General features: G+C 37.1%; 1 protein-coding gene across 1 annotated transcript in view; it reads left to right on the top strand.

The window, feature by feature from the left end:
* SMARCA2 (SWI/SNF related BAF chromatin remodeling complex subunit ATPase 2) overlaps positions 1-19,742 on the top strand; it is a 121,221-nt gene that overhangs the window by 14,404 nt on the left and 87,075 nt on the right. Inside the window, exons 2-4 of the mRNA XM_074932961.1 lie at positions 1,600-1,860; positions 7,875-7,998; positions 19,287-19,616. Coding sequence (XP_074789062.1) covers positions 1,636-1,860; positions 7,875-7,998; positions 19,287-19,616 — 679 coding nt within the window. The 5' untranslated portion in view covers positions 1,600-1,635. The remainder of the gene's footprint in view (positions 1-1,599; positions 1,861-7,874; positions 7,999-19,286; positions 19,617-19,742) is intronic.

Raw genomic sequence — 19,742 nt, 5'->3', positions numbered from 1 at the left:
TGAGTCTGTTTCTTAATTTGACTACAGGCCAGGGCATTTGCAGTGTTAGAGCGTGGCTTTGTATAAGCAGTGTCATAACAGGGTTACACCACTTACTCGTGTTAGAAAGTAATTACTGCTAACTGTGGATGGCGATAAACCCAGTTGTGGAAGGTGGAACACTCTGTGTGATAAAATCTGTGAGGAGAGAGGCTTGGACAGGGAGTTGTCTTAGGCCTTGTAAGGTACCATTACATTGTTATTACCTTGTAATGTACTAAATTAGAATGCCTTTTAGTAAGACACATTTTTCATTGTATTGGTTTTATTATTATGGAACCAGTATCATGGGGAGGTAACCTCACTATACACCCAGAGTAAACAAGGGGAACAAGCTAAACCTGTCTAATGGTCATCTGGTGCTGAAAGTGGTGATCCTGCTTTCTTGCTTGTGCTGGCAGTGGGACTCATCTATCCTTTCAAAAATTCAGTTCAGTCACTTGAATCACTAGATGGGTTACGTTGTGGTTTTTTGTTTTTTTGTTTTTGTTTTTTTTTTTTTTTTTGGTGGTGTTTTTTGTTGTTGTTGTTTTTAATTATAGGGTTACTTTTCTGCTGGCTTAACCACTCAATTAATGAGATCACTTTATGATCAAACAAATGAAAGTGGTGCTGTTGTGAGCGGGGAGTACCAAGAAACATGACTCATCTCATTAGCAGCAACTGACCATTGCTTCTGTAAAAATATGACAGCTTCATCACTGTGTTAAAATACTCTGACATTAGTAAACAAAAAGTTCCCAACAGACATTGATAAAAATTCTCGGAAAACTGAAGAATATTTCAAGCATTAGCCTGCATCAATTTATTCTATGAGAACACAGAAATAAAAATGTAGTAATAGTTGGTTTTCCAGTCTGTAAAAGCCTGTCGTTTGTTCTCAGGGCACTTAAGAGTTTCATAGGGCACTTGATCTGCACTCTTCTGGTTTGTGACATTGGCAGAACCCCTCAAGTGAATTATAACTATTCAGTCCAAAGTAGTTGTCTTTTCTGTTGTCCGTTTTGTTTGCTATTATGATTGCATACGGAGATAATCATTAATATCTTGAACTCAGAAAATAGTCTCAACAGTCCTTTTAATACTTGTTTTGTTGCATTACATGAATTTTTAAAGTATGAATTTCAGTACAGTCACATCTGTTTAGGGAGAGATTTTTGAAGACACATATGTTACGGAGGTGCCCAGCTGTCTTCCCTGCCTTTAGTAATACTGTACTTAAACCCACATCTGATGATAGCAAGTCACTTGAACTACCATTGTCTCTGGTAGATGTTTCTCATAGTGTACCAGTTGCTTTGTTCTGTGAGTAACATAAAAACATCCAGAAACTGACTGAACTATCAGGATCCTTATGCTTCCAGTGGGCATTTAGAAGGATGGTCAAAGTAATGTGCAACATTAAGGATTGTTTAAGCATTTTCTGCTGATGACAGATTGCATGTGTATGTGCATGTGTGTATAGTGATTGCCAGTAGATTTAATTACATTTTTTTCAATGCCCCTAATGTCATATAGAAATTCTGGTTTTGTTTTTGTTTTGTTTTGTTTTGTTATTAGAGCTATTCTGCTAATTGAAAAGGAGACAGAAAATAGATGTCCACGCCTACAGACCCTGGCGCCATGCCTCATCCTGGTCCTTCCCCTGGACCAGGACCTTCACCTGGACCGATTCTAGGACCTAGCCCAGGACCAGGGCCATCTCCTGGCTCAGTTCACAGCATGATGGGGCCAAGTCCTGGTCCACCCAGTGTCCCACATCCAATGCCAACAATGGGGCCTACTGAGTATCCACAGGAAGGCATGCATCAAATGCATAAGGTAATAGTTTATTACAAGTGAACCTTTTTTTCCTAGTTCTCTCCACTGATTAAAAAAACAATACTTACACTACATTTATACCTCCATAACTGCTATTACACATGATGTATCATCTGCAAAACTGCAGGTACACATCTACTGCTGTATTTATTGCTAAAGATTATGCATATATCAGATGAAACAGTTTCCTTTTTCTTATTTCCTTGAACTATAGAGTTAGTAGTTTGCAAATCTTCATTTGTAAACTGTACTTTTCAGTACGATAGATATTACTTGGGAAAAAATTGTGATTTATAGTCTTAAAACCTCGTGGAAGGCCATTCTAACCACCTTTTTTCTTAGTTTCTTCTTGTCTGTTTGGATGTGCCTTGTGTTTTTCTGGGGTGGTTTTTAGTTTTGCATGATTTTTTTTTTTTGTTTTAAATAATACTTTTAACTTACAGGGCTTGTGCTTACAAATTTGTTTACTCTTCCATGTTGATGGAAAACTGTTTTCCAAGTTATTTTGTAAAGGCTCCATCTTACTAAATAATTTAAAACTATGTAGCTTGGAACATGTGAGGACTTCAGTGGTTGTTGTCATACATGTGTGCTTAAACGATGATTAAAGTCTTTTGCTTTCAGGAAATATTTCTTGTGTGGAATTTCCTTTGTGAGAACAGTCTCTTTATGTATTATTATTTTTATTTAGTTGTGTACCAGAGATTTATTGCTGAGAATAATCGTCTACTCTCAGAAATACACAGTAACAGTTTACAGAGTCAAGACAGCGAAAACATTTTGGTAACTATTGTTGATTCCACTTGCAATTGTTATATGCACACAGAAAAAACCCTAAATTTAGTATTAAAATTTATTTTTAAAATAATGAAACTTATTTTAATTTTCCTAATGAATTGGCAACTTCTTGATGTTGTCATTTTCACATATGGATCAGTTTCATTAATTAAAACAGTGTCCAGTCAATAGAGGGTATGACACGACCGTGTTTTGCATGAAGAACCGTATCATTAAAATGTCTAATAGCACAAGGTTAGCTGAAGTGAAGGAGGCCATGATCCAGCTGCCCATTTGTACTGATCTGTTGGAATTTCTTAGAGGTCAGTACATTCAGTAACTAAAACTCTTCCATTTGAATCTTGAAGCATGTAATTTAGCTATTAGCCAGACATTTCCAACTGACATTTCCTTTTTTGTGGGGTCAGTTACAGTCTAAGCTTCTAGTACCCTGGTGAATGCCCTAAATTTCATAGACAGCCACACTTTTTACATCTTTCGGTTCTCTTGTTTCTTTCTGGTTTTAAGAGATTCTGTACCTGCAGAAGAAGAGGGTGGCACCAGGAATTTTTATTGTCGTTTAAACCTGTCTGGTAGCTGAACACCACGCAGCTGCTTGCTCACCCCTGCACGGGGATGGGGGATAGAATGGGAGGGGTAAAGGTAGGGAGTGTGGTAGGTTGAGGTAAAAACAGTTGAATAATTGAAATAGAATAAAGCAGTAACAATAATAGTAAGTACAGATGGGTAATGCACAATGCGACTGCTCACCACCCTCTGACTGATACCCAGCCCATTCCTGGCTAGCAATCCCAAGATACAAAGAACCTGCAGTCGCAATCACAGAAGTGAGAGAGAACCCCATCCTTCCTGGCCACCCCTCCTTTTTATACTGAGCATGACATTACCTGATACGCAATACTCCACTGTCCAGTTTGTGTCCGTTGCTCTGGCTGTGCTCCTCCCCAGCTTCTTGTACACCTGCATATGGACAGAACATGGACAGTTGGAGACTGCTTGATCTCTTAGCAACAGCTAAAAGCATCAGTGTATTATAAACATTTTTCTCATACCAAAGCCTGTACTGAATCCAAAAGACACAACTATTTTAGCTACTAAGAAGAAAAATCAACTCTATCCCATCTGAAACCAGGATAGACAGTGACAGATAGACAGATGAGACAGTGCCAAATGCTTTGCAGGTGTCCAGGTAGATGATGATGGTTGTTCTTCCCTTACCCACCAACACTGTAACCCCACTGTAGAAGGCCATTCAATTTGTCAGGCGTGATTTGCCGTTAGTGAAGCCGTGTAGCTGTCACCAGTCACCTCCATATTTTCCATGTGCCCTAACATAATTTCCAGGAGGATCTGGTCCATGATCTTGGAGGTTAGACTGACTGGCTTGTAGTTTCCCAGGTTTTCCTTTTTTCCACTTTTAAAAATGAGTTACTCTGAAGTTGTGGCAATATTACAATTTTTGGTGAGTGAGAGAAAAAGTGAGTAACAGAATAAATTATTTTCCTGCAAAAATGCTATTTTTACTAAATATATTTTTTGTTCACTGAGATATTCCATTCAAACAGAAGGCAAATAGTTTCCCATTTCAAATATTGTTTGATAACATATCTGTGCACATTAGACATTCCATGAGTCTTAAAATTCTTCCATGATCCTGGAAGTATGTCCTTTTTATTCAGCAGGCATGTTCCCTGGATTATTTTTGTTGTATGTGTTTATATTAGTGAAAAGAAAAAGTATTGTCAGCCTTGAAAAATCAGCAGAGACCTTGTGCAAAATGGTGTTTTAGCGATTTATAAGAGATTAACAGAATTGCTGGCCAAGTCCCTACTGCAAGCACAACCAAGTCAGTCTGATTGTCCATCAGTGATGCATTCAGTTGTGCTGTAGAGTTACATGACAACACATTGCGGTTTGTTCTATGTGATTTTTGTTGGTATAGAGGATGCATAGTCTAGAAGATATTTAGTTTGATACTGGATCTCAATCTCTGAATTTCAAGTTGGTTTTTTTTTTAAGAAGGGAGAAGGAACAAAGCCACCATAATCTGACAGTTTACATGGAAATAGGTCAGGCTGTGATGCAGTGCTGTCTGTGAGAAGACCCGAGATACTAAATTCAGAGTAAAAGCAGTGTAGGCAAAATGTTATGCATTAGGCATTATGTAAAGTCTGTACGTATGCCAAGTTCTGTAGGTGTGGATTTGCATACAGTTGAAACTCATCCCTCATTTTGTTTTCTTGAAGCACTATTTATGTATCTGGCCTCTTCTGTGCTTGTTTCTTACTTATGGGGACCAATGTATGTAGTAGTGTGTGCTCAAAGCTGGATACATCTCAACTTCCTGTTTCTCCTGTTCTGTCTTATTAAAAGTATTAAAAAACAGTATCCCAGCTTGGTATTAGTACTTTATTGGTAGTATAGGTTACATTTCTCATGCCAGTAATGCAATTGTGGAAAATATTTTTAATAATTTATACAGAACTGAACAATTTAAATAAATTGTATTATGTGTAAAATCCTTTCTAAATATTTTTTAATCTGTTACCTAGATTTAAAGTTGTCATCTAACCCTGTAACTGCACAGTGATTCGAAGAAGTTGTGAAAAAAACCTATTTTTTAGTTCTTGTAATCCTCTGCTGCGTTGTCTCTCCTGTTTTATAGGTTTTCAGTACAGATGGTAGAGGTGCTTTAAGATGAAAAATGCTATTGGAAATACAAGTCTCTTTGCATAAATTAGTAGTACTGTGATCATTAAAACTAATTTTGTCTTCAAAGTAGTTTATGCCATCTTTATCTTTTGTAGCTTTGCTCGTAAAAAACTGATTAGTGAGTTCTACCTTTCCTAATTTGTTTCCTATTAATTTCACTTTCAGTTTTTGCACAGCATAATTTCTGCAAACAGACAGAAGCAAACCCCTTTCTTGCTATGTTTAGGCTCCCTTCCATTAAACTTGAAGCATTTCAGTTCACTCTAAGTTTTGGGGTTTTTTTAAATACTTATCTTACCGAAACCTGTTATTTTAATCAATTCTTTTCACAGAGTCATTCATTCAGTTTATGTTTTCTTGTATGATATATCTCTACTATTCTGATCCTGTTTATTTTTTTAAAATTCTCATTTTGAAAGGCCATATATTTGTTTCACTCTTCACTGCTACTCTTTGTTAATGCCAGCTCCTTTCATCACCTTCTGTACGCTTGTACTTCAGATGCCCTGGATATGCATGCTGTGTCCCATCTTAATCCCATCAGAGCTGCCTGCCTTCACAGCTCTTTCACAGTTGCCACCCACTAGTGCAGTGACACTCGTTCCTGCAGTCACACCACAGATGTGTACAGCTAGAGTCCTCTGTTCTGGAAATCAGATGTAGTTTTCTGCACAGTCTCCTCTTCTTGGCAGCCCTGAAGATTTAGTCCTCGACACATACGATGATAAAATAGGAATGGAACCGGCCTTAGAGGTGTTTTAATTTCTGTAGTATTCAGCTCCTGTGAGCAGAATGTAAACTGAGCATTCTCTTTCATGTTGGTTATCTTTGTAAGTAGGGGCAAAGGGAGAGGGAGGGATCTTCATGCCTTAGAAAAGGGCATTGGGATTTACTTGGTTAGCACAGTGGAACTATTTTTAATGTGTCAGTCATCTATCTCTACATTTCTACTCCATATCTCCCCAAGTTCTAGTAATCAGAAATAGCTTCTTGAGTAACAGATATTTTTCTGATACAAGTTCTTTTCACAAATGTTTTTATACTGTTGTGACAACTAAACAATTTGATGAACACAGAAAATCCATTTTACTTCTCCTTTTCTATAGCTTTCTTTTTTTAACTCATAGTTTCTGATAAGGAAAAATGATAGTGAAATCCTTCAAAAATGCTGATGAACAAAAAACCTACCCCATGTGTTTAAAGATATTTTCAATCAAAGCTGATTATTGCAATGGGAAATGGAAAATTTATATGAAAGGTTACAAATTAAAATTTAGAATTATTTTTTTCCTTTGTAGAAAGGATTACCTATGTTTAGTTCTGCTTAAATTGATTCATGTGCAACAAGTTGCTTGAAAATAAGAAATGTGACAGTGTCTTTTTTTTGTGACTTCATGTAGCTTCTTACACACTCTTTGTTAACTGCCTGTATTTTCCACTGGAGTAAGTTTTCTTAACTCTATTTTTAAAAAGGATTTTCCATAAATAGGTGTGCATTTAAATGAAACAGACAGCAAGGCCTCTATTCACAGTAGGGTTTGCAAGAACAGTATTTAGTGTGCAAGCATGCATGTGTTATAGACAGGGGCAGAGCTGCATATTTCTGTGACGAGAAGATAAGTGATGCCAGCCTGTTCCTTCCTAATACAAAACTTTGCAAAGCTTTAAGTTAGAAGTTAATGAGTGTAATCTCTCGTTAGGAGCCTGATGTAATTTTTGCTTCCAGGTAAAACTCTTTAGTTGTCTTAAAACATCTTCCTTCTGATGTTACTTTTCTCCTCTATTGTTACTTTTCCCCTTTTTCCACATTCAGAGTCCTTCAGTTTTTATTATGGAGCCTTTTCCAGTGTGCTGCATGCCTCCAGCACATTCTGTCTTCTCTTCACTCTCTGAAGAAAGCGTTTGGCCCTATTTTGTTTTTCAAGTACTGTGAAGACAATAGTTTTTGAGAAGTGAATGAGGTGACGGGAACTGTAGGGAGCACAAGTATTTCAGAACTTCCTTTCCTTGACTGCCTATCCTTGTTTTTGCTTGCAAAGAAGAGGTTATCTCCTGCGCAATGCCATCTTTGTTTTTGAAGAAAAACAGTGTTTGGGACATTCCAGTAGAGCAGCAACTGAAAGGGCAAAGTTTGGGCTAAAAATAACTTGACGCAAGCCACAGGCTGTACTTTCATAAGTTGGTGTGTGTTACACTGCTTTGTAATATGAGGCCAATACTGTTCATGTGTATTTGGGCAGTTTGCCTCCTTGGCATTGCCAAACAGTTCATAAGGAGAAGAAAAAAAGCAAAAAGGAAACAGAGGGCAAGCAGTCTAATGGTACTCCGTGCTTCCCCTAATGTCTGATTCGAGGGGTAAAGGTTCCCACTGTATTTATTTTGAATGACTGCTAAGAGAAGTTTGTATTCTTTATGTATTTGTTTAGATTTTTCTTAGAGTTCTTTGGATTTTTATAGTGGATTTATATGCTATCTCTATATAAATACTTATTTTGTTTTCACAGTCTATTGATGGCTTGCATGAAAAAGGAATGGTTGAAGATGTTCATTGTGGCTCCATGAAGAGTATGCGACCTCCTCACCCTGGAATGGGTCCACCTCAGAGTCCAATGGACCAACATAGCCAAGGTTTATACATACTGTGCATGCTGTATAAATTTGGGTCCCCTTTGTTCCACGAAGAGTCAATAGTTCCATGAAACAGATTTCCAGTTGTTTCCTTTAAGCTTTGTTTAGAAAGTCTGAACTGATATCATAAGGCGAGGTGAATAACTGAATCGCTTTGCTTTATGGAGTGTCCATCAGTCATGTATTGAAAAAAAGCTAAGGTTCAAGTCTGTGGCTGGGGCAAGTAATTGGACTAAGTCTGTTACAGATTTCAGTTCATGTCTTAAAAAAACCTACACCTAATTCTTCCCTGTCATGTGGCTATTGTAAATATAAATGCATTAGAATATGATTTATTTTAATCCTGAGGCGAAGGAATGATAAGAGAGAAGAACCCAAGCAAACCTGGAGAAACCCTCTTTAGTATCTATAATGTTTGATCGAGGTCTGATCAAAATTCTTTCTGGAATTTTTTATGCCAGAAAATAGAAACTCTTTTTACCACATTGCTACATGCCTACCATGTGTCCCTTAGTTAGCAACATAAGAGGATGTGCATTCTGTAAGCAGCTCAGTATGTTGGAGATTTAACTGGTAACACCTGCTAATATTAATTAGTTCAGCAGATATGAATTTGTATAGTGCATAATTAATTATGTTACAGCAACACCTGAAGAATCCCAGCTGCAAGCAGGGCCCTGGTTTGACACACTGTACAGATCTATTAAGAGATGGTCCCTGTTTGATGTATTTACATGTTTATTACATAGGATAAGAGAAATGCTGGAAGGAGAAAACAGGTACAGATCAGCAAAATGACTCAGCCTGAACTGCTTTGTGACTTTTCAGTGGGATGTGACTGAAACCCTAAGCAATAATTTGTCAGCTGAATCCCTTTCTGGAACCTTGCATATGAGAAAGTACTGTTTTTCCATTACACCTTTCAATATCAGTTAAGTAAAATAGAACTTACTTTGCGGGGACAAGTTCTCCATCAGTTAAAACTTTTCCACTGGTTTCAAGGAGATGCAAGCATGATCATCTGAGAACAAAATTTTACCAGAATTTGCATTCAAAGACATTCTGTGGTTTGTAATGAACTTGTTCCTTAAATGAGCAGAGCATTTAGTCTGAAGATGAAGATAGGTCCAAGTGAAACATAACGTGCTCAAAATATGAGAGTGTAATTTGCAAATTCTTCAAATACAAGTAGCTCTGAGTTGTTTTCTTCTTTCCTGTGCTGGCTGAGATCAGAATTCCAGGTTGTGTTGCTGTGCAAAAGGATGATTGTATTAGTAGCAGCTGTGGCACGCTAAAGACTACAGATCCCTGCTGTCTTTTGGGTGTGTATTGGCAACTGTTGCAAGATAAACAGAGAATACTGGAGTTCTAATGTAAGCAGGCTTTTAAAAGAAATGGTTAAAATCCCCTCATTCTAATTTATTAAATACTGTCCTTGATATTAATGAGTGTTTTAGCTTTCTTTGCCTCCATGTCTCTTTTTTTTCTTCTTACACAATTATCTTCTCACAAAAAATGGTGATGGCACTGAGGCTATTCTGATATGTGTTGGGGAAAGTCCTATCTGATAGCTTTGCACTTTCTGCCCCTTAGTGTACATATCCAAGATACAAAACCAAGTTTCTTAATAGTCTTTCAACCTATTGGATACTTTCAGTCTCATTTACCATGAGATTAGAGTCTTGTAAAACAGTTGTGTTTCTACAAGTTTTGTGGAAATAGACAATGTGGTAAAAGAGGGTGATCTTACCCATGGCCACGTTCACAGGGAGAGGACAGTATAAGTTCTCTGAGAATCCATGGAAAGATGCATGGTAAATCTTCTAATTGTGACAAAATCATCAGTTGCAATTGGTACATTGTTAGAAAGCAAGATTCACCAACATTCATTTTCTTATAGATTTTTGGATGTCTGATGGTTGAGTTTATGTTGCAGTTGTGTTAATGATATCTATGTCAAATAGAAATTACATCATTAGTTATAGATCTGTTTTTTCCATGGCTTATTGTTTGTAGGCCTCAAACTGAAGTAGACAAATATGTGCTAATTAATGTTACTATTTTTGGATGTTTGGTGAAAAGTTGCTGAATAAATTCAAAACCCTAGGGAATGGATGACCCTAAACTTCTGCCATTAGTTTGAAAGTGTAAGCAGAATCACCATGTATCAGTTAAATGTCGTCTACTCTAGCACTGGTTCTAGGTAAAATCAAAGAAAATTGTCTTTTAATTCCATATGACCCTGTCTATAATTCAGTCCATTGAGAGTAGTTTTATTAAAGAATCATAGTATGGTTTGGGTTGGAAGGGACCTTAAAGATCATCTAGTTCCAATTTCTGCAATAAGCAGGGAGTTCTTCAACTAGATGAGGTTGCTCAAAGCCGTATCCAACCTGACCTTGAATGTTTCCAGGGATGGGGCATCTACAGTGCCTCAGGGCAACCTGTTCCAGTGTTTGATCAACCACATTGTAAAAAATGTCTTTGTTGTATCTTGTCTGAATCTACCCTCTTTTAGTTTAAAACCATTATGCCTTGTCCTACCACTACATGCCCTATTAAAAAGTCTCTCTCCATCTTTCTTCTAAGCCCCCCTTAAATCTTAAAAGGCCACAATAAGGTCTCCCCAGAGCCTTCTCTTCTCTAGACTGAATGACCCCAACTGTCCCAGCCTGTCCTCATAGGGGAGGTGCTCCAGCCCCCTGATCATCTTTCTGGCCTCCTCTGTACTTGCTTGAGCAGGTCCATGTCCTTCTTATGTTGGGGGCCCCAGAGCTGGACACAGTACTGCAGGTGGGGTCTCATGAGAGCAGAGTAGAGGGGGAGAATTCCTCCCTTGACCTGCTGGCCACACTTCTCCTGATGTAGCCCAGGATATGGTTGTCTTTCTGGGCTGCAAGCACACATTGCAGTGTAGTTGGGAACTGTTATTGTTGGGTTGATGGTTGGACTAGATGATCTTCAAGGTCTTTTCCAACCTAGACAATTCTGTGCTTCTGTGATTGCCAGCTCACAGTCATGTTTTCATCCACTGCTGCTCCTAAATTATTTTCTGTAGGCCTTCTCTCAATCCATTCATCTCCCAGTCTGTACTGATCTTGGGGACTGCCCCAGCCCATGTGCAGGACCTTGCACTTGGCTTTGTTGAACCTGATGAGGTTCACATGGACCCACTTCTTGAGCTTGTTCAGATCTCTCTGAATGGCATAAAGTCAGCCTTGTCAAACAAATTTACTATTCTTTTTGTGAAAATAGTAAGTTGAATTGATTTATTTAAGTGCACACAGGTGTGGTACAGCACTTAGTGCAGTACAGTATTTGTACAGTCATCAGGAAAATGGATCCTGGCCCAAGTATGGGGTTTCTCTATGTATCATTAAAGCCAGTAGTAGTAATGACAGACATAACTTTGTCTGCCTGATAGTTATAAAAGGTGGTTGACTCGTTACTGTATGATTTTCTGATTTAGGAGAAAGATAACACTAAGTAAAATCACTATAACCCGTATTAATTATATTATGTAGTTAAAACTAACTGTACATGGAAGTTGATCATCCAATGATGGATTTTTCTGGTTAAGTCTTGTAGGACTCTGTTTTGGTTCAGTGCTGTTCAATGTATTCGTCAGTGATCTGGAAAAAAGTGTAAAATTGGCGTCAATAGCATTTGCAGATAGCACAGAGGTTTAGCAGTAAATAACAAAAAAGTTGGTTGCAAATGCTGATCAGGATGCTCAGTAGAATGTGCTTATTTCTCTAGCATTGATTTTAGCACAGCCAACAGCAGCATTGTATGTCTGGAAGCAAAGTAGTTTGTTGTGTAGGTGATATGAGACTGTATCATACAAAGCAGAAAGACTGAAAAGAATTTTGGTTATTCTGGCAGACTTAAATTGTATTGCCATGTACAGTGTTTGCAGCCATGAGATGGAATGTGCTACCTGCCTAGAAGCAGAGGCGGGTTAATTGAGGAGTTGTATCACCTTTTCTAATGAATTAGCTGGAGGGTGTACTGTAGTATTGTATTCTATTCTAGTATTTACAGTCCAGAAAGATGTTGAGAAATGTTTAAGGTAGCATCAAATGTTTGAAGCATCTTGTGTAAGGAGAGGCTGAGTGAGCTGCAACTGCATAACCTGAAAAAGAGAAGGCTTGGAAATACCTGATGGTACAGAGTGATGAAGAGGGAGCCAGACTCTTTGCAGTGATTATCAGTGGCAGGAGACAGTTGGCACAAATTGAAACACATGAAATTCCATTGGAACATAAGAAAATATGCTTTTACTATAAATGTGGCTGAGCAGCACAGTAGGTTGCCCAGAGAGGTTGTCTAGTTGCCATTCATGGAGATAGTCAAAACCCAACTGGACATGTTGCTGGGCAGCCTGCCGTAGCTGACCCTGTTTGAGCAGGGAGTTGGACTAGATGATCTTGAGGAGTCCCTTCCAGCCTTAATGATTCTGTGATTCCATGTAATTGTGCCTTATTTAGAAGACAACTAAAAGAATGATTTGAAACTTGGAATACTTGTTTCTTTTTTTCTGGATAATGTTGAACTCCATTTTGTATTCTCTCTGAGAGAGAATTAAAAGATCACTTGATCATTTTGCACATTCCTAGGTGGTAGAAAGGCTTGTAATAGATGGATCCTGTATCTTTTTTTTAAAAAAATAAAGGTGAATTTTGGTACCTGCAAATGTAAATTAGGTGAATTCAGACTGTATTAATTATCTGCATCTTACTTAATGAACATAATTAACCTTTGGGACAAGGATTACCAAGGTATTTGTGGTAGATTTTGTGTCACGTGAAATTTAAGTCAACACTGGATGTCTTTTTCATCTATTCCACAGACCAAAGGGAGATCTTTTAGAGGGTAAGAGTCTGTGGACTGTTCTAGATATGTTAGGTATACTGTTGTACCAGTAATGGTCCCTTACTGCCAGAAATCTGTGAACCTGGAAACAGCCTCCAAGATTCTGAGAACTGGTAAGATAGAGGAGGAAACAGTGTTTTTAATTGTTTGAGAATGAGAAGATGGATAGTCTTCATAAAATGGTGCTGTTCTTAGACCTCTGAGTAGAACAGTTATGATAAATGCATAGGCAGTAGTCCTGTATGCAGTTTATAGTTGGAACTGATTACAAAATGAGATTTAATTTAAATGTTAAATGTTCCAGTAGCAGTCTTTTTAGTAATTGTTTTAAAGAAGATCTTGCAAAAGAGTGTCTCTAAATACAAAAGCGGGAATTTTTATAAAATACATGCTTATGAATGTTGATGATAAATTAGAATTGGTGAACTGCACATGCAGTTGTAGATATAATGTATGTAAATCAAATGTGCAGTTGTGAATGAACAATCTTGAAATAAAGACCACTGAATTTACAAAGAGCAAGCCATTACCAAATTTTCGAAGTAATAATTCTTACAGTCTGTATTAAGAAATAATTCACTGATCCTTACTCTGATGAACAAATCAGAAACATTTGTAAGCTAAATCTGCAAGAACTTTGTCATTTTGCTTATAAATGCCTATTTGCTACCTGAATGCCAGTTACTGTTCTGAAATTTTTGCATTTTTTAAAACTGAAAATAATTACTAAAATAGGGCATGCAACTTTATTATTTAGATTCTGGATTTTTTTTTTTCTTGGTGCTCAGTGGGATGCTAGTGATGCAGAAAGAATCTGTTACTAGCTCAGACAGATTGTCATATTTTTATTGCAGTCATACTGAAACAGAATGGTTTTCAGAAATCTTACATTAAGTTATGGGGAAAAATATTCTGAACTGCTATCTTTCTCCTCAACAGTTACTCCTTTCCCCTCTTGTCGCCAAATTGGAGGAAGGGTAACATTCCTGACTATTCTGGTGACTGATTTTCTTTTCTTGAACTTATGCACAATGATGTCCCTAATTAGTCTTAATACTTTTAATGCTTATAGGTTAAATGAAAGAAAAATTAATTTCTCCAACTTCATATTTAGCTGTTTAAATAGTAATCTTACTACACGTTGCTGAATTTGAATAGTATTAGAAATGCCTTGAGCCTCTGTGAATAAATGGTGCTGAAAAGCTCAGTATTGATATTAGAAGTATGAAATTTACTGTAAATTGTTAAGCTGCTAAACAAAGTTACCTAGAAGATGAAAATTATGTTTAGATTTGACTTTGTAAGAAGAAAGAGGAGAAATCGCAAAGACAAACAAATATTTGTATAAAATAAAGTATTTGTTATTAGAAAGAATTCATAAAAAGATATAAATGGCCTGAAAAAATTTATCTGTCTTTCTGGGATTTGAAACAAATGCAGTTACTATGATACAGCAGTGAAATACAGACCAGTTTGAACAGTTCGGCTGTCTTTGCTTGCTATTTGCAAGTGGAAATGAAAGCACTGCAGGGATTTAAGGTTCTGGGACTTGATCTGTATATAGTTTTAATTATCATGCAGTATTTGTTGAACTTCTTATAAAGATACACCGATTAAGTTTAACTTACAAAATTCACTGGGTTACTCCAACTTCACAGTGTTCATTGTCCCTACTGTTCTTAAATTAGCTCCACGTGCTTTTCTGATTTTTTGAGCCTTTTAAAGATGAGAAAATATTTGTCACCTTACCCATCTGCCTGTCAGCATAAGGCCTCTCAATAGTTTATTTCTACAGTTCAGGCTTTAAATGACTTGCACACATGTGGCTTCTCTTTGTCGAGAGTTTCACAAGAACTGGTGTTAACCCTGGCCACACTACTGACAGAGAAATACTATATTTTGCGTATCTTAAGAAAGTTTGTAGCCTTGGTCCATTTTGCACTGTGTTCCAAGATGTTATCCTTTCCTATTGTGTATTGTGGGCATGTACTTGATGCCTTATTTTTTAAAAAAAACCTGCTTTAATTGATGGTTGAAGTGATAGTTAACATAAATGAGTTACACAACTACATTTCTTCAATCATATGTATATCTTCCTAATCCAAAATTTCACTTAACAGTCACAGTTTTGAGTAAAAATATACCATTCTGTAAATTTTAGCAGAAAGATTTGACATATGATCCTCAGACACTTTTATTATTTAAGTCTTCTTAATTTTTAGTGGGGCAGTCAAGACTTCTGTTGAATGTTCCAGTGCCTGGACTGGTAAAACTTTGACTTCTTCTATCTAATACTTGTTACTAGGATTTAGAATTCATATGTGCTCCTCCATTAATTATAGCATTAAAAATGTTGAAAAAGATCTTGCAATTTTTAGCTCTCTGGTTCTTCAGCTTTAAAACAGGTGAGGAAGATGTTCTTTACTTCTGTTCACTAAAGTGAAATTAAAAGCAGTTAGAGCAGAAACTTCTTATATAGTTTGTCCTCCCAAAATACTTGTGTGTAAAGTGTTAGAACTAGGATTTCTTCCAGTGTCAATACTGTAAAGAATATACATTGTTTATGATATGTTTGTGATGTATTTCTGGTGAACAAGTTGATACCAAAGTGGGATGAAAGGTGTTGCTAATTATGCATACAGTTAAGAAAGCAGTGCTTTTTAACTGCTGAAAACTTGTTCTGTTATACACTACCACCCATTGAAGGATTATGGAGAAAACAAAGCCAGAATCTCTTCAGAGGTGCATAGCAAAACCACAAAAAGTAATGGTCCCAAGTTAATGTAACTGAAATTCTGATGAGTCTTAAGGGAAAGAAAATTCCCCATTAGAGTGATTAAGAATCACTATCATCAGAGATTTTCAGAACTCACCTAGATTAGACTTGGAGAAACCTGGTAAAGCTTTGGAAACACCACAGCTTTAAATGGTGAGTTGGGCTGTTTAGTCTCCCTTTCCTGGTGTTGTCTCTTCTGCTTTGTGCATTTTTCAGGACTAAAAGTTGTCTGTTGTCCTTTGTCAGCACATAGACCTCTTCTGTTCTGAGTGTTCTCCAACCTTATCAGTTAGTGTTTTTGCCATCTTCCATTCTGAAGGTTAAATTAAACACAATGGTTTATGCAGAATAGAAAACAAAGTTTTCTGTGGAAAATCTAAAGGAAGGGGTACTTGGCAGTTCATCAGTTAACAATTAGTGAGCTAGATATTTAAAAACCGGATGAATACTTACTGTGAAAATTCATGTGTGCCACAGAAAAATGCATTTGAAGTGCTTCACAGCAGATGAAAGCATGTTTGCAAAGTTCAAAAAGATCTTTGCCTATACATTAAACATTCCTATGGCCTGCGTCTGTCATTTTTTCTCTTTTATGACATGCTGGTTAAACTCAATCTTCATGAGTCTTCATGTGTCCTTATTTAGAGCCTATGTGCACATGCTTACCTGTATTAGAGTATGTGTAATAAGATAGGAAAAAAGCAAGTGGTATAGAAACTTGTGGTGGTTTAGGCCCTGCCAGGACCCAAGACCATGCCGCCATTGTCTCTCCCTCACCCTCGGACTGGACGGGCAATTAGGGGAGATACAAACCCCGGGGTTGAGATGAGGAAAAATTTAATACAACAGTGTAAATTAATAAACTGAACAACAACAATAGTGATAGCAAAACAATAAATAGTAATAACAGTATACAGGACAAAAAAATATACAGAGATATACCGCAAGAGACAAAGAAGCACACTCGCGCGTGCTCTCTGGGACAAAAGCCACACAGAAAATGTTCCCACGCTTTGGCGCCTGGACCTGACGGCAGCATGGTATCTAATAACCCAGCTGAAGCCCCCTCCCCACTGCTGGGGAAACTTATCCCTATCCTAGCTGAACCAGGACAAAACTTTATTAGGACAAGCTTGTGACTGTGTGTATTGTCAAACTGCTAAATCTTCTGAAAGTTTTCAAATTTAAAAAGGAAAATTTCCATATAGCAACACAAAATTTAGGTTCTGTAAATGCCACATTTTAGAACCTTTACAGGAAGTTTGAATGGCTTTTGTTCTTTCATGAGATATTTTATTGTAATTTTGTTTTTATTCTTACTCTAATCAAGCCTAGTTTCCTATTGACAAGAATTCTAATGCATAGGGCTTTGCAGGAGAGAGAAAGTGTAATATATATCTAGAAAGCTCAAAAACTGCCTTACCCTGAAAACTCCTCTCTGCAAAATGTAGTCACAGACTTGCAGCTGAAACTGTCAAGACTAAAACCAGGTGCTCAATATCTCACAGCTCAGTTTTAGAGTTTTATACTTCAGATGGATTTAAAAATCCTGGGTTTGAAATCTATCAGTGATTAAGGAACATATAACTTGGACAATGTAACTTGAGGCGGGAGGGGAAGAAAACTGTCTTTGAAAGGCAGTTTTGAAAACAATGTAATTCAAAGTAGGTGCTATTTAAAATAAATTCTGAGATTTAGAAATCTAACAGTAATGGATGAACATTGTGATAAGCCCCATTTTATAGTGTAAAACAATAATGCAGTTGTATATTGTGGGTTTTGCTGTGGTATACTGGTTGTTCTTTTAAATCAATGTGCTCAGCAAGAAGGATTTTTAGCTACTCTTTTCTTAAAAAAATAAAATGAGGCAAAAGTAAGTTAATGGAAGAAGATGAATAAGTGAAGTAAACTTACGGTTATTTATCATTGATTTTATCGCCACAAAATATGTATAAACAGTTTTTATATTGACCAAGTAAATAACTTCAGTAGTTTTAACTTTTTAGGGTCTCTTTCTCCCTCACCTCACTTCCCTATTTTTCTTTTGAACTGCTTAGTTTTACTTCTTCTCCCTAGAGTCTTCTTTTCCTGTCATCTTCTTTAGTTACAAGATTGAACTCAGTCTGTTTCTATCTTATCTGGTCTTTTCCCATCACAAAGCCATTTTTCCCTACTGTACTTCTACGTAATTTTCCTTTTTTAGAAGAGCTGAAATCCTCTTGTCTTTGTCCTTTATCTCAGACATTCACAACCTTTTGTTTATTGTAGAATATTTTGATCTCCAGATCTCAGCACTGGTGGACTTTCAGTTCTTTAGCACTCTCATCTTTCCATTTTTATAAGTTCTAGTCACTTACAGCTGCTGTCATCTCAGAAGAGTTGAGATTACCTTGAGATTTTGTCTATGTTGCCCTTACTGAAGGGCCAGTAAGAACAGTGAAGCTACAGAGAGGGCAAAATTACTTGCTTTTGTGATCTGGACTTTGTATATATGAAACTGATGTAGTTTCACTTTAAAGTGTCAGGAAGAGTAGAGGAAGAGTAGATTTGGTGTCACAGAACCATAAACCATAGCATGAATTTTGGAGTTCGCTCATCTGTGGCCTGCTAAAGTATATGGAAGTGAGCCAGAAGATTGCTTGATATTTTTTAGTTTTCTTAGGCATTTCAAATTGATAAGAGCAGTATTTGTGCTCCACAATACCGGAGAGAAGTGAGTAAATATCATTATCTCTTTTTCACTGTTGGTGGACATCTTTAAAATCAAGCTGTCTGTTGTGTACTACCTGAAAGATTGCTCTTTGTATTTTTACTCTGACATGCTACATATTCTTGGAAATCTAACCAGAAATCTATGCCATCTCTTTTCATGGATGCATTGTGAAGCTCAAGGAAACATGTATTAATTAAAATTCAAACTTAAAACCACTGCATTTGCAAATGCTATAGTAAGATACAAGCACTGTTTGCTTCAGAGCTGTGCTTGCTCTCCTGGAACTTTAGAGAGTAATGCAGTCTTCAGCAGCTTTTTCAGAAGGTGATTTTTGTGCTTGCAGTTAATGTTCCAAGTTCTTGAGCAAGCAGATGGTAAAAGGAACGTTTGTCTAGCTCAAACCTTTAATCTCTATAAATTAAAGTGCAGTTTTATAGAAATTGGAATACCATCTGTTTCTATTTCTGTATGTTTTTGAGTTTTGGCAAAGAGGGCCTATATCAGTGAATGGGTATTCCTTGATGTGTGTGCATCAAAAGAAAATTATATTAAGCTGTAAAATAGATAGACTTCACTTTATGTATTCCACAACGGAATATTTGTCCAGCATTCTAGTGAAATAGTACCACATCCTAATGCTTTTATATAGTATTTCACATTTTAGTTTGTCTTACTCCAAATATGAAGGTAATTGTTATTTTTAGGAATTATTGGACTATACAATCATAGTTCTTCTCAAAGAATAGCTCATGAGACTATCTTGATGTCCCTGGGAACTTCAGATTGAAATTTTGATCTTGCAGAAAATACTACAGCTATCTTGACTTGAGAGTGACATTTTTTATTTCTGTGTACTGTTAAAGAAATTGATGGAATTTAGATTTGACTAACCAGAGAGTTAAGTTTGTGATCCTCTTGTTCTAGGTTATATGTCTCCACACCCATCTCCACTAGGAGCACCAGAGCATGTGTCCAGTCCGATGTCTGGAGGAGGTCCAACTCCACCCCAGATGACTCCCAGCCAGCCAGGACCCATTATACCAGGAGACCCACAAGTTATGAATCAACCTAACAGAGGTCCTTCCCCTTTCAGCCCTGTACAGCTGCATCAGCTGCGGGCTCAGATTCTAGCATACAAAATGTTAGCTAGAGGTCAGCCTTTACCAGAAAATCTCCAGCTTGCTGTTCAGGGCAAGAGGACCCTGCCTGGCATTCAACAGCAGCAGCCTCCCAGTGCCTTCAACAGACAGTCTGGTAAGTGAATCTAGGCCTTGTGCCATTGTGCAGGTAATTCTTGAAATTCTACCTGTGGAAAATTAAGAAGTGGGTTCTGTGCAGCGCTATAATCTGGGACTATTCTGGCATCTGTGTGAACAGCAG

Source organism: Athene noctua, chromosome Z (genome assembly GCF_965140245.1).
Source record: "Athene noctua chromosome Z, bAthNoc1.hap1.1, whole genome shotgun sequence".
Lineage (NCBI taxonomy): Eukaryota > Metazoa > Chordata > Aves > Strigiformes > Strigidae > Athene > Athene noctua.
This window is presented reverse-complemented; position numbering and strand designations above follow the sequence as displayed.